The sequence below is a fragment of the Coregonus lavaretus genome (genome assembly GCF_964263955.1).
Source record: "Coregonus lavaretus genome assembly, contig: HAP1_SCAFFOLD_692, whole genome shotgun sequence".
Lineage (NCBI taxonomy): Eukaryota > Metazoa > Chordata > Actinopteri > Salmoniformes > Salmonidae > Coregonus > Coregonus lavaretus.
The window spans coordinates 20,001-35,000 of record NW_028165690.1 but is presented as its reverse complement, the minus strand read 5'-3'; the positions used below and the strand labels follow the sequence as shown (position 1 = coordinate 35,000).

The 15,000-nt window shown below is 45.0% G+C and overlaps 1 protein-coding gene across 1 annotated transcript in view; it reads right to left on the bottom strand.

Moving 5' to 3' along the window:
- Positions 1 to 11,026: 11,026 nt before the first annotated feature.
- Positions 11,027 to 15,000, bottom strand: part of LOC311115589 (low-density lipoprotein receptor class A domain-containing protein 4-like) — an 8,142-nt gene continuing 4,168 nt past the window's right edge. Inside the window, exon 3 of the mRNA XM_084190748.1 lies at positions 11,027 to 13,219. Coding sequence (XP_084046874.1) covers positions 12,683 to 13,219 — 537 coding nt within the window. The 3' untranslated portion in view covers positions 11,027 to 12,682. The remainder of the gene's footprint in view (positions 13,220 to 15,000) is intronic.

The following is a 15,000-nucleotide window of genomic DNA, read 5'->3' as shown; positions in this document are numbered from 1 at the left end:
ACCTAGTCGTCAGTGCCTTTACTGAGAGCGATTCTACATTTCGCAAATAACTCTATTACAAAATGGCCTCTATAAGACTTAAACCAAAACTCTGACTTGAGATAAGGACGCACCAAGCTAAAATCTTTGACCATATCCTTTCCCGTTTGACAGGCTCTGCTTCCTTCCACAACAGTGTAGCATCTTGGTGTTATTATCTCTGGTCAGTGCCAGCCTGGGCTGAGACTAGAGAATGTCCTGTCAGAGAGTTTGATGCGGAGCGTGTAGTTTAGGCAGAGACACAACTACTGTCGAAATGAACCTAGTCGTCTAAATCTTCTGCAGTTATTGACTGTTGAGAAGCACTACGACAGCAGTCAAACTATTTGTGCTCATTGATAAAAGGCAGAAAGATCTGTTCAGCCTGTTGGACAGCTCTGCATTACTTTGCAAACCTTTTTCTTCTTCATTAAAATAAAGAGCACATTTGAACTGATGGCATTTACACATTTGATGCTGCCTTCTTAAAATGTTGATATAGTGTAGACATTATATTAACAATGTTTTCTGTGGTTTTCTACCCACTGGGCAGGATATGTGCATAATATATTACAGTTATATACAGCACCTTACTAACACAGACAGACTAGTGAAAAAGCACCGCTGGAAGTGAGGCACAAAAAAGGTGGGAGCTTTTGAGTGCAAGTGGGGTCCTATGTCTGCTCATAACATGGCATTAGGGGTCCTATGTCTGCTCATAACATGACATTAGGGGTCCTATGTCTGCTCATAACATGACATTAGGGGTCCTATGTCTGCTCATAACATGACATTAGGGGTCCTATGTCTGCTCATAACATGACATTAGGGGTCCTATGTCTGCTCATAACATGACATTATGGTTTCCTATGTCTGCTCATAACATGACATTAGGGGTCCTATGTCTGCTCATAACATGACATTAGGGTTCCTATGTCTGCTCATAACATGACATTAGGGTTTCCTATGTCTGCTCATAACATGACATTAGGGTTTCCTATGTCTGCTCATAACATGACATTAGGGTTTCCTATGTCTGCTCATAACATGACATTAGGGGTCCTATGTCTGCTCCATATCATGACATTAGGGGTCCTATGTCTGCTCATAACATGACATTAGGGGTCCTATGTCTGCTCATAAGATGACATTAGGGTTCCTATGTCTGCTTAAACATGACATTAGGCATCTTATTTACTCACATAATAGTATCGCTGTAGAAAACAGTAAATACATATTATTCCTCCTTTTAAGATGACAGCAGACAGAATGGGAAGAGAACATGAGAAATAACTCTAGAACAGAGAAGATCAGTAGAATGCTATAGAACAGGGGAACACATTAATAGAACAGGAGAACAGAACAGGAGAACGCAGGAATAGAACAGGGCAAAGCAGGAATAGAACAGGGCAAAGCAGGAATAGAACAGGGCAAAGCAGGAATAGAACAGGGGAAAGCAGGAATAGAATAGGGGAAAGCAGGAATAGAACAGGGCAAAGCAGGAATAGAACAGGGGAAAGCAGGAATAGAACAGGGGAAAGCAGGAATAGAACAGGGCAAAGCAGGAATAGAACAGGGCAAAACAGGAATAGAACAGGGCAAAGCAGGAATAGAACAGGGGAAAGCAGGAATAGAACAGGGCAAAGCAGAAATAGAACAGGGCAAAGCAGGAATAGAACAGGGGAAAGCAGGAATAGAACAGGGGAAAACAGGAATAGAACAGGAGAACGCAGGAATAGAACAGGGCAAAGCAGGAATAGAACGGGGGAAAGCAGGAATAGAACGGGGCAAAGCAGGAATAGAACAGGGGAAAGCAGGAATAGAACAGGGCAAAGCAGAAATAGAACAGGGCAAAGCAGGAATAGAACAGGGGAAAGCAGGAATAGAACAGGGGAAAACAGGAATAGAACAGGAGAACGCAGGAATAGAACAGGGCAAAGCAGGAATAGAACGGGGGAAAGCAGGAATAGAACAGGGCAAAGCAGGAATAGAACAGGGCAAAGCAGGAATAGAACATGGGAAAGCAGGAATAGAACAGGGCAAAGCAGGAATAGAACAGGGCAAAGCAGGAATAGAACAGGGGAAAGCAGGAATAGAACAGGGGTAAGCAGGAATAGAACAGGGCAAAGCAGGAATAGAACAGGGCAAAGCAGGAATAGAACAGGGCAAAGCAGGAATAGAACAGAAAGACAGCGGTAGCAACAGCAGCAGTGGTAGGTAGTGGTATGTACAGTCGTGGTCTTGGTTTTCCCAATGTTCGCTGCTTCAGTGTTATGAGATATTTTTGTCAGATGTTACTATGGTATACTGAAGTCTAATTACAAGCATTTCATCAGTGTCAAAGGCTGTTATTGACAATTACATTAAGTTTATGCAAAGAGTCAATATTTGCAGTGTTGACCCTTCTTTTTCAAGACCTCTGCAATCCGCCCTGGCATGCTGTCAATTAACTTCTGGGCCACATCCTGACTGATGGCAGCCCATTCTTGCATAATCAATGCTTGGAGTTTGTCAGAATTTGTGGGGTTTTGTTTGTCCACCCGCCTCTTGAGGATCGACCACAAGTTCTCAATGGGATTAAGGTCTGGGGAGTTTCCAGGCCATGGACCCAAAATGTCAATGTTTTGTTCCCTGAGCCACTTAGTTATCACTATTGCCTTATGGCAATGTGCTCCATCATGCTGGAAAAGGCATTGGTCGTCACCAAACTGTTCTTGGATGGTTGGGAGAAGTTGCTCTCGGAGGATGTGTTGGTACCATTCTTTATTCATGGCTGTGTTCTTAGGTAAAATTGTGAGTGAGCCCACTCCCTTGGCTGAGAAGCAACCCCACACATGAATGGTCTCAGGATGCTTTATTGCATGACACAGGACTGATGGTAGCGTTCACCTTGTCTTCTCCGGACAAGGTGTTTTTCGGATGCCCCAAACAATTGGAAAGGGGATTCGTCAGAGAAAATGACTTTACCCCAGTCCTCAGCAGTCCAATCCCTGTACCTTTTGCAGAATATCAGTCTGTCCCTGATGTTTTTCCTGGAGAGAAGTGGCTTCTTTGCTGCCCTTCTTGACACCAAGCCATCCTCCAAAAGTATTCGCCTCACTGTGCGTGCAGATGCACTCACACATGCCTGCTGCCATTCCTGAGCAAGCTCTGGACTTTAGGAGATGGTCCTGGCGCTTGCTGGACTTTCTTGGGCACCCTAACGCCTTCTTCACAACAATTGAACCTCTCTCCTTGATGTTCTTGATGATCCGATAAATGGTTGATTTAGGTGCAATCTTACAAGCAGCAATATCCTTGCCTGTGAAGCCCTTTTTGTGCAAAGCAATGATGACGGCACGTGTTTCCTTGCAGGTAACCATGGTTAACAGAGGAAGAACAATGATTTCAAGCACCACCCTCCTTTTAAAGCTTCCAGTCTGTTATTCTAACTCAATCAGCATGACAGAGTGATCTCCAGCCTTGTCCTCGTCAACACTCTCACCTGTGTTAACGAGGGAATCACTGACATGATGGCAGCTGGTCCTTTTGTGGCAGGGCTGAAATGCAGTGGAAATATCTTTTGGGGATTAACATTTACATTTTAGTCATTTAGCAGACGCTCTTATCCAGAGCGACTTACAGTTAGTGAATACATATTTTATTTTTTTATACTGGCCCCCCGTGGGAATCGAACCCACAACCCTGGCGTTGCAAACGCCATGCTCTATCAACTGAGCTACATCCCTGCCGGCCATTCCCTCCCCTACCCTGGACGACGCTGGGCCAATTGTGCGCCGCCCATGAGTCTCCCGGTCGCGGCCGGCTGCGACAGAGCCTGGATTCGAACCAGGATCTCTAGTGGCACAGTTAGCACTGCGATGCAGTGCCTTAGACCACTGCGCCACTCAGGAGGCTGTTCATTAAGTTAATTGCAAAGTCCCTCTTTGCAATTAATTGCAAAGAGGGATTTTGCAATTAATTGCAATTCATCTGATCACTCTTCATGACATTCTGGAGTATATGCAAATTGCCATCATCAAAACTAAGGCAGCAGACTTTGTGAAAATTAGTATTTGTGTCATTCTCAAAACTTTTGACCACGACTGTAGGGGTAGTGACGGTAGACTGTAGGGGTAGTGACGGTAGACTGTAGACTGACTGTAGGGGTAGTGATGGTAGACTGTAGGGGTAGTGACGGTAGACTGTAGGGGTAGTGATGGTAGACTGTAGGGGTAGTGATGGTAGACTGTAGGGGTAGTGATGGTAGACTGTAGGGGTAGTGACGGTAGACTGTAGGGGTAGTGATGGTAGACTGTAGGGGTAGTGATGGTAGACTGTAGGGGTAGTGATGGTAGACTGTAGGGGTAGTGACGGTAGACTGTAGGGGTAGTGACGGTAGACTGTAGGGGTAGTGATGGTAGACTGTAGGGGTAGTGATGGTAGACTGTAGGGGTAGTGATGGTAGACTGTAGGGGTAGTGACGGTAGACTGTAGGGGTAGTGACGGTAGACTGTAGACTGACTGTAGGGGTAGTGATGGTAGACTGTAGGGGTAGTGACGGTAGACTGTAGGGGTAGTGACGGTAGACTGTAGGGGTAGTGATGGTAGCAGCAGCGATAGCAACAGCAGCAGCAGTACGGTACTGGTACTAAAGCAGTATGGTACTGGTACTAAAGCAGTATGGTACTGGTACTAAAGCAGTATGGTACTGGTACTAAAGCAGTATGATACTGGTACTAAAGCAGTACGGTACTGGTACTAAAGCAGTACGGTACTGGTACTAAAGCAGTATGGTCTGGTACTAAAGCAGTATGGTACTGGTACTAAAGCAGTATGGTACTGGTACTAAAGCAGTACAGTACTGGTACTAAAGCAGTATGGTACTGGTACTAAAGCAGTATGGTACTGGTACTAAAGCAGTATGGTACTGGTACTAAAGCAGTACGGTACTGGTACTAAAGCAGTATGGTCTGGTACTAAAGCAGTATGGTCTGGTACTAAAGCAGTATGGTACTGGTACTAAAGCAGTACGGTACTGGTACTAAAGCAGTACGGTCTGGTACTAAAGCAGTACGGTACTGGTACTAAAGCAGTACGGTACTGGTACTAAAGCAGTATGGTACTGGTACTAAAGCAGTATGGTCTGGTACTAAAGCAGTATGGTCTGGTACTAAAGCAGTATGATACTGGTACTAAAGCAGTACGGTACTGGTACTAAAGCAGTATGGTACTGGTACTAAAGCAGTATGGTACTGGTACTAAAGCAGTATGGTACTGGTACTAAAGCAGTATGGTACTGGTACTAAAGCAGTATGGTACTGGTACTAAAGCAGTATGGTACTGGTACTAAAGCAGTATGGTACTGGTACTAAAGCAGTATGGTACTGGTACTAAAGCAGTATGGTACTGGTACTAAAGCAGTATGGTACTGGTACTAAAGCAGTATGGTACTGGTACTAAAGCAGTATGGTCTGGTACTAAAGCAGTACGGTACTGGTACTAAAGCAGTATGGTACTGGTACTAAAGCAGTATGGTACTGGTACTAAAGCAGTATGGTACTGGTACTAAAGCAGTATGGTACTGGTACTAAAGCAGTATGGTACTGGTACTAAAGCAGTATGGTACTGGTACTAAAGCAGTATGGTACTGGTACTAAAGCAGTATGGTACTGGTACTAAAGCAGTACAGTACTGGTACTAAAGCAGTATGGTACTGGTACTAAAGCAGTATGGTACTGGTACTAAAGCAGTACGGTACTGGTACTAAAGCAGTATGGTCTGGTACTAAAGCAGTACGGTACTGGTACTAAAGCAGTATGGTACTGGTACTAAAGCAGTATGGTACTGGTACTAAAGCAGTATGGTACTGGTACTAAAGCAGTACAGTACTGGTACTAAAGCAGTATGGTACTGGTACTAAAGCAGTATGGTACTGGTACTAAAGCAGTACGGTACTGGTACTAAAGCAGTATGGTACTGGTACTAAAGCAGTATGGTACTGGTACTAAAGCAGTATGGTCTGGTACTAAAGCAGTACGGTACTGGTACTAAAGCAGTATGGTCTGGTACTAAAGCAGTACGGTACTGGTACTAAAGCAGTACGGTACTGGTACTAAAGCAGTATGGTACTGGTACTAAAGCAGTATGGTCTGGTACTAAAGCAGTATGGTCTGGTACTAAAGCAGTATGGTCTGGTACTAAAGCAGTATGGTCTGGTACTAAAGCAGTACGGTACTGGTACTAAAGCAGTACGATACTGGTACTAAAGCAGTACGGTACTGGTACTAAAGCAGTACGGTCTGGTACTAAAGCAGTATGGTCTGGTACTAAAGCAGTACGGTACTGGTACTAAAGCAGTATGGTCTGGTACTAAAGCAGTAGGTACTGGTACTAAAGCAGTATGATGTAATGGTACTAAAGCAGTACGGTACTGGTACTAAAGCAGTATGGTACTGGTACTAAAGCAGTATGGTACTGGTACTAAAGCAGTATGGTACTGGTACTAAAGCAGTATGGTACTGGTACTAAAGCAGTATGGTCTGGTACTAAAGCAGTACGGTACTGGTACTAAAGCAGTATGGTACTGGTACTAAAGCAGTATGGTACTGGTACTAAAGCAGTACGGTACTGGTACTAAAGCAGTATGGTCTGGTACTAAAGCAGTACGGTACTGGTACTAAAGCAGTATGGTACTGGTACTAAAGCAGTATGGTCTGGTACTAAAGCAGTACGGTACTGGTACTAAAGCAGTATGGTACTGGTACTAAAGCAGTATGGTACTGGTACTAAAGCAGTATGGTACTGGTACTAAAGCAGTATGGTACTGGTACTAAAGCAGTATGATACTGGTACTAAAGCAGTACGGTACTGGTACTAAAGCAGTACGGTACTGGTACTAAAGCAGTATGGTCTGGTACTAAAGCAGTATGGTACTGGTACTAAAGCAGTATGGTACTGGTACTAAAGCAGTACAGTACTGGTACTAAAGCAGTATGGTACTGGTACTAAAGCAGTATGGTACTGGTACTAAAGCAGTACGGTACTGGTACTAAAGCAGTACGGTACTGGTACTAAAGCAGTATGGTACTGGTACTAAAGCAGTATGGTCTGGTACTAAAGCAGTATGGTCTGGTACTAAAGCAGTATGATACTGGTACTAAAGCAGTACGGTACTGGTACTAAAGCAGTATGGTACTGGTACTAAAGCAGTATGGTACTGGTACTAAAGCAGTATGGTACTGGTACTAAAGCAGTATGGTACTGGTACTAAAGCAGTATGGTACTGGTACTAAAGCAGTATGGTACTGGTACTAAAGCAGTATGGTACTGGTACTAAAGCAGTATGGTACTGGTACTAAAGCAGTATGGTACTGGTACTAAAGCAGTATGGTACTGGTACTAAAGCAGTATGGTACTGGTACTAAAGCAGTATGGTCTGGTACTAAAGCAGTACGGTACTGGTACTAAAGCAGTATGGTACTGGTACTAAAGCAGTATGGTCTGGTACTAAAGCAGTATGGTCTGGTACTAAAGCAGTATGGTCTGGTACTAAAGCAGTATGGTCTGGTACTAAAGCAGTACGGTACTGGTACTAAAGCAGTACGATACTGGTACTAAAGCAGTACGGTACTGGTACTAAAGCAGTACGGTCTGGTACTAAAGCAGTATGGTCTGGTACTAAAGCAGTACGGTACTGGTACTAAAGCAGTATGGTCTGGTACTAAAGCAGTACGGTCTGGTACTAAAGCAGTATGGTACTGGTACTAAAGCAGTATGGTCTGGTACTAAAGCAGTACGGTACTGGTACTAAAGCAGTATGGTACTGGTACTAAAGCAGTATGGTACTGGTACTAAAGCAGTATGGTCTGGTACTAAAGCAGTATGGTACTGGTACTAAAGCAGTATGGTCTGGTACTAAAGCAGTACGGTACTGGTACTAAAGCAGTATGGTACTGGTACTAAAGCAGTATGGTACTGGTACTAAAGCAGTACGGTACTGGTACTAAAGCAGTATGGTCTGGTACTAAAGCAGTACGGTACTGGTACTAAAGCAGTATGGTACTGGTACTAAAGCAGTATGGTCTGGTACTAAAGCAGTACGGTACTGGTACTAAAGCAGTATGGTACTGGTACTAAAGCAGTATGGTACTGGTACTAAAGCAGTATGGTACTGGTACTAAAGCAGTATGGTACTGGTACTAAAGCAGTATGGTTCTGGTACTAAAGCAGTACGGTACTGGTACTAAAGCAGTATGGTCTGGTACTAAAGCAGTATGGTACTGGTACTAAAGCAGTATGGTCTGGTACTAAAGCAGTATGGTACTGGTACTAAAGCAGTATGGTCTGGTACTAAAGCAGTACGGTACTGGTACTAAAGCAGTATGGTACTGGTACTAAAGCAGTATGGTCTGGTACTAAAGCAGTACGGTACTGGTACTAAAGCAGTATGGTCTGGTACTAAAGCAGTATGGTACTGGTACTAAAGCAGTATGGTCTGGTACTAAAGCAGTACGGTACTGGTACTAAAGCAGTATGGTACTGGTACTAAAGCAGTATGGTCTGGTACTAAAGCAGTACGGTACTGGTACTAAAGCAGTATGGTCTGGTACTAAAGCAGTACGGTACTGGTACTAAAGCAGTATGGTCTGGTACTAAAGCAGTATGGTACTGGTACTAAAGCAGTATGGTCTGGTACTAAAGCAGTATGGTCTGGTACTAAAGCAGTACGGTACTGGTACTAAAGCAGTATGGTCTGGTACTAAAGCAGTACGGTACTGGTACTAAAGCAGTATGGTACTGGTACTAAAGCAGTATGGTACTGGTACTAAAGCAGTACGGTCTGGTACTAAAGCAGTATGGTACTGGTACGCAGTATGGTACTGGTACTAAAGCAGTACGGTCTGGTACTAAAGCAGTACGGTACTGGTACTAAAGCAGTACGGTACTGGTACTAAAGCAGTACAGTACTGGTACTAAAGCAGTATGGTACTGGTACTAAAGCAGTATGGTACTGGTACTAAAGCAGTACGGTACTGGTACTAAAGCAGTATGGTACTGGTACTAAAGCAGTATGGTTCTGGTAATAAAGCAGTATGGTCTGGTACTAAAGCAGTACGATACTGGTACTAAAGCAGTATGGTACTGGTACTAAAGCAGTATGGTCTGGTACTAAAGCAGTACGATACTGGTACTAAAGCAGTATGGTACTGGTACTAAAGCAGTACGGTACTGGAACTAAAGCAGTACGGTACTGGTACTAAAGCAGTACGGTACTGGTACTAAAGCAGTATGGTCTGGTACTAAAGCAGTACGGTACTGGTACTAAAGCAGTATGACTGGGTAGTTGGTGTACTGTGTGGTAGTGGGACTGATAGATACTAGGCTGGGTATGACTGGGTAGTTGGTGTACTGTGTGGTAGTGGGACTGATAGATACTAGGCTGGGTATGACTGGGTAGTTGGTGTACTGTGTGGTAGTGGGACTGATAGATACTAGGCTGGGTACTACTGGGTAGTTGGTGTACTGTGTGGTAGTGGGACTGATAGATACTAGGCTGGGTATGACTGGGTAGTTGGTGTACTGTGTGGTAGTGGGACTGATAGATACTAGGCTGGGTATGACTGGGTAGTTGGTGTACTGTGTGGTAGTGGGACTGATAGATACTAGGCTGGGTACTACTGGGTAGTTGGTGTACTGTGTGGTAGTGGGACTGATAGATACTAGGCTGGGTACTACTGGGTAGTTGGTGTACTGTGTGGTAGTGGGACTGATAGATACTAGGCTGGGTATGACTGGGTAGTTGGTGTATTGTGTGGTAGTGGGACTGATAGATACTAGGCTGGGTATGACTGGGTAGTTGGTGTACTGTGTGGTAGTGGGACTGATAGATACTAGGCTGGGTACTACTGGGTAGTTGGTGTATTGTGTGGTAGTGGGACTGATAGATACTAGGCTGGGTATGACTGGGTAGTTGGTGTACTGTGTGGTAGTGGGACTGATAGATACTAGGCTGGGTATGACTGGGTAGTTGGTGTACTGTGTGGTAGTGGGACTGATAGATACTAGGCTGGGTACTACTGGGTAGTTGGTGTACTGTGTGGTAGTGGGACTGATAGATACTAGGCTGGGTATGACTGGGTAGTTGGTGTACTGTGTGGTAGTGGGACTGATAGATACTAGGCTGGGTATGACTGGGTAGTTGGTGTACTGTGTGGTAGTGGGACTGATAGATACTAGGCTGGGTATGACTGGGTAGTTGGTGTACTGTGTGGTAGTGGGACTGATAGATACTAGGCTGGGTATGACTGGGTAGTTGGTGTACTGTGTGGTAGTGGGACTGATAGATACTAGGCTGGGTATGACTGGGTAGTTGGTGTACTGTGTGGTAGTGGGACTGATAGATACTAGGCTGGGTATGACTGGGTAGTTGGTGTACTGTGTGGTAGTGGGACTGATAGATACTAGGCTGGGTATGACTGGGTAGTTGGTGTACTGTGTGGTAGTGGGACTGATAGATACTAGGCTGGGTACTACTGGGTAGTTGGTGTACTGTGTGGTAGTGGGACTGATAGATACTAGGCTGGGTATGACTGGGTAGTTGGTGTACTGTGTGGTAGTGGGACTGATAGATACTAGGCTGGGTATGACTGGGTAGTTGGTGTACTGTGTGGTAGTGGGACTGATAGATACTAGGCTGGGTATGACTGGGTAGTTGGTGTACTGTGTGGTAGTGGGACTGATAGATACTAGGCTGGGTATGACTGGGTAGTTGGTGTACTGTGTGGTAGTGGGACTGATAGATACTAGGCTGGGTATGACTGGGTAGTTGGTGTACTGTGTGGTAGTGGGACTGATAGATACTAGGCTGGGTATGACTGGGTAGTAGATAGGGTATGACTGGGTAGTAGATAGGGTATGACTGGGTAGTAGATAGGGTATGACTGGGTAGTAGATAGGGTATGACTGGGTAGTAGATAGGGTATGACTGGGTAGTAGATAGGGTATGACTGGGTAGTAGATAGGGTATGACTGGGTAGTAGATAGGGTATGACTGGGTAGTAGATAGGGTATGACTGGGTAGTTGGTGTACTGTGTGGTAGTGGGACTGATAGATACTAGGCTGGGTACTACTGGGTAGTTGGTGTACTGTGTGGTAGTGGGACTGATAGATACTAGGCTGGGTATGACTGGGTAGTTGGTGTACTGTGTGGTAGTGGGACTGATATATACTAGGCTGGGTATGACTGGGTAGTTGGTGTACTGTGTGGTAGTGGGACTGATAGATACTAGGCTGGGTATGACTGGGTAGTTGGTGTACTGTGTGGTAGTGGGACTGATAGATACTAGGCTGGGTATGACTGGGTAGTTGGTGTACTGTGTGGTAGTGGGACTGATAGATACTAGGCTGGGTATGACTGGGTAGTTGGTGTACTGTGTGGTAGTGGGACTGATAGATACTAGGCTGGGTATGACTGGGTAGTTGGTGTACTGTGTGGTAGTGGGACTGATAGATACTAGGCTGGGTATGACTGGGTAGTAGATAGTGCAACTTTAGATAACGCTTCTTTTTTAAATGTTAGTTACTTAGACAAGTCAGTTCTGCTCCTCTGTTTCCACGGTAACCTTGGCACTAAGATTTGGATGTTTGAGTCATTCCTCCTCCATCTTGGTTGTGCACAGACCCTGGTCTGATTAAAACTCCTCAGTCCATCTTGGTTTGTTTAGTTGTAGCAGGTTGATAATGTTGTGTTTAGTTGTAGCAGGTTGATAATGTTGTGTTTAGTTGTAGCAGGTTGATAATGTTGTGTTTAGTTGTAGCAGGTTGATAATGTTGTGTTTAGTTGTAGCAGGTTGATAATGTTGTGTTTAGTTGTAGCAGGTTGATAATGTTGTGTTTAGTTGTAGCAGGTTGATAATGTTGTGTTTAGTTGTAGCAGGTTGATAATGTTGTGTTTAGTTGTAGCAGGTTGATAATGTTGTGTTTAGTTGTAGCAGGTTGATAATGTTGTGTTTAGTTGTAGCAGGTTGATAATGTTGTGTTTAGTTGTAGCAGGTTGATAATGTTGTGTTTAGTTGTAGCAGGTTGATAATGTTGTGTTTAGTTGTAGCAGGTTGATAATGTTGTGTTTAGTTGTAGCAGGTTGATAATGTTGTGTTTAGTTGTAGCAGGTTGATAATGTTGTGTTTAGTTGTAGCAGGTTGATAATGTTGTGTTTAGTTGTAGCAGGTTGATAATGTTGTGTTTAGTTGTAGCAGGTTGATAATGTTGTGTTTAGTTGTAGCAGGTTGATAATGTTGTGTTTAGTTGTAGCAGGTTGATAATGTTGTGTTTAGTTGTAGCAGGTTGATAATGTTGTGTTTAGTTGTAGCAGGTTGATAATGTTGTGTTTAGTTGTAGCAGGTTGATAATGTTGTGTTTAGTTGTAGCAGGTTGATAATGTTGTGTTTAGTTGTAGCAGGTTGATAATGTTGTGTTTAGTTGTAGCAGGTTGATAATGTTGTGTTTAGTTGTAGCAGGTTGATAATGTTGTGTTTAGTTGTAGCAGGTTAATAATGTTGTGTTTAGTTGTAGCAGGTTGATAATGTTTAGTTGTGCATCCTGGGAGTGTCCGCCCATAGAGAGAAAGGCCACACCTCTTTACAGGGGGTGAGGAGTCTCAGACAGCATAGTCCCTCCCCCATCTCACCTCAGCTCCTCCCCCTCCCTGGCCTTGGCAGGTATTGTGCTTTCTGATTGGCCCTGCTGGCTGGTCCCACCCCCCGTCCAGGTCCCATGTGGGTTATTGCTGTGCGGGTGGTGAAATAAGGCGGAGCCAGGGTAGTGCTGACCAATCACCTCGGAATATGGCGGAGGCGGGCCCTCCATGCGTCCGTGGCTGCTGCTATTGGCCACGCTGATACCAGAGTTACTGCTGGGTGGTCTCGCCCCCCCCCCCCTTCCACTGCGCATGTCTATCAGGTCACTGTGGAAGATGGTTCTGTTGGGGGGGGCTCTGACCGACTCTCTGTTTAACTCCATCTGCTGCTCTGGGTCTCTCAGCTGTAAGGCACATGGACCCTGGTAGGGCGGCGGCTCCTCTCCGTCAGACAGGGAGATGGAGGGGGGAAGGAGGATGTCGTGGGGCAGGTAGGGGTAGGTGGGCTGGAAGCGACTGAAACGCTCCCGGTACATAAAGGAGGGGGCTGTGAACCTCTCCCTGGCCTGGGGAACGTACAGCACCTAGACACAGAGATAGATAGAGGGTTAGATACATACAGAACCCTAACCCTGGGGAACGTACAGCACCTAGACACAGAGATAGATAGAGGGTTAGATACATACAGAACCCTAACCCTGGGGAACGTACAGCACCTAGACACAGCGATAGATAGAGGGTTAGATACATACAGAACCCTAACCCTAACCCTGGGGAACGTACAGCACCTAGACACAGAGATAGATAGAGGGTTAGATACATACAGAACCCTAACCCTGGGGAACGTACAGCACCTAGACACAGAGATAGATAGAGGGTTAGATACATACAGAACCCTAACCCTAACCCTGGGGAACGTACAGCACCTAGACACAGAGATAGATAGAGGGCTAGATACATACAGAACCCTAACCCTGGGGAACGTACAGCACCTAGACACAGAGATAGATAGAGGGTTAGATACATACAGAACCCTAACCCTAACCCTGGGGAACGTACAGCACCTAGACACAGAGATAGATAGAGGGTTAGATACATACAGAACCCTAACCCTGGGGAACGTACAGCACCTAGACACAGAGATAGATAGAGGGTTAGATACATACAGAACCCTAACCCTAACCCTGGGGAACGTACAGCACCTAGACACAGAGATAGATAGAGGGTTAGATACATACAGAACCCTAACCCTGGGGAACGTACAGCACCTAGACACAGAGATAGATAGAGGGTTAGATACATACAGAACCCTAACCCTAACCCTGGGGAACGTACAGCACCTAGACACAGAGATAGATAGAGGGTTAGATACATACAGAACCCTAACCCTGGGGAACGTACAGCACCTAGACACAGAGATAGATAGAGGGTTAGATACATACAGAACCCTAACCCTAACCCTGGGGAACGTACAGCACCTAGACACAGAGATAGATAGAGGGTTAGATACATACAGAACCCTAACCCTGGGGAACGTACAGCACCTAGACACAGAGATAGATAGAGGGTTAGATACATACAGAACCCTAACCCTGGGGAACGTACAGCACCTAGACACAGAGATAGATAGAGGGTTAGATACATACAGAACCCTAACCCTGGGGAACGTACAGCACCTAGACACAGCGATAGATAGAGGGTTAGATACATACAGAACCCTAACCCTAACCCTGGGGAACGTACAGCACCTAGACACAGAGATAGATAGAGGGTTAGATACATACAGAACCCTAACCCTGGGGAACGTACAGCACCTAGACACAGAGATAGATAGAGGGTTAGATACATACAGAACCCTAACCCTAACCCTGGGGAACGTACAGCACCTAGACACAGAGATAGATAGAGGGTTAGATACATACAGAACCCTAACCCTGGGGAACGTACAGCACCTAGACACAGAGATAGATAGAGGGTTAGATACATACAGAACCCTAACCCTAACCCTGGGGAACGTACAGCACCTAGACACAGAGATAGATAGAGGGTTAGATACATACAGAACCCTAACCCTGGGGAACGTACAGCACCTAGACACAGAGATAGATAGAGGGTTAGATACATACAGAACCCTAACCCTGGGGAACGTACAGCACCTAGACACAGAGATGTATGGTCCCCTGTAGCTCAGCTGGTAGAGCACGGCGCTTGTAACGCTAAGGTAGTGGGTTCGATCCCCGGGACCACCCATACACAAAAAAATGTATGCACGCATGACTGTAAGTCGCTTTGGATAAAAGCGTCTGCTAAATGGCATATTAAATTAAATTAAATAAAAAATATTAAAAATACATACAGAACCCTA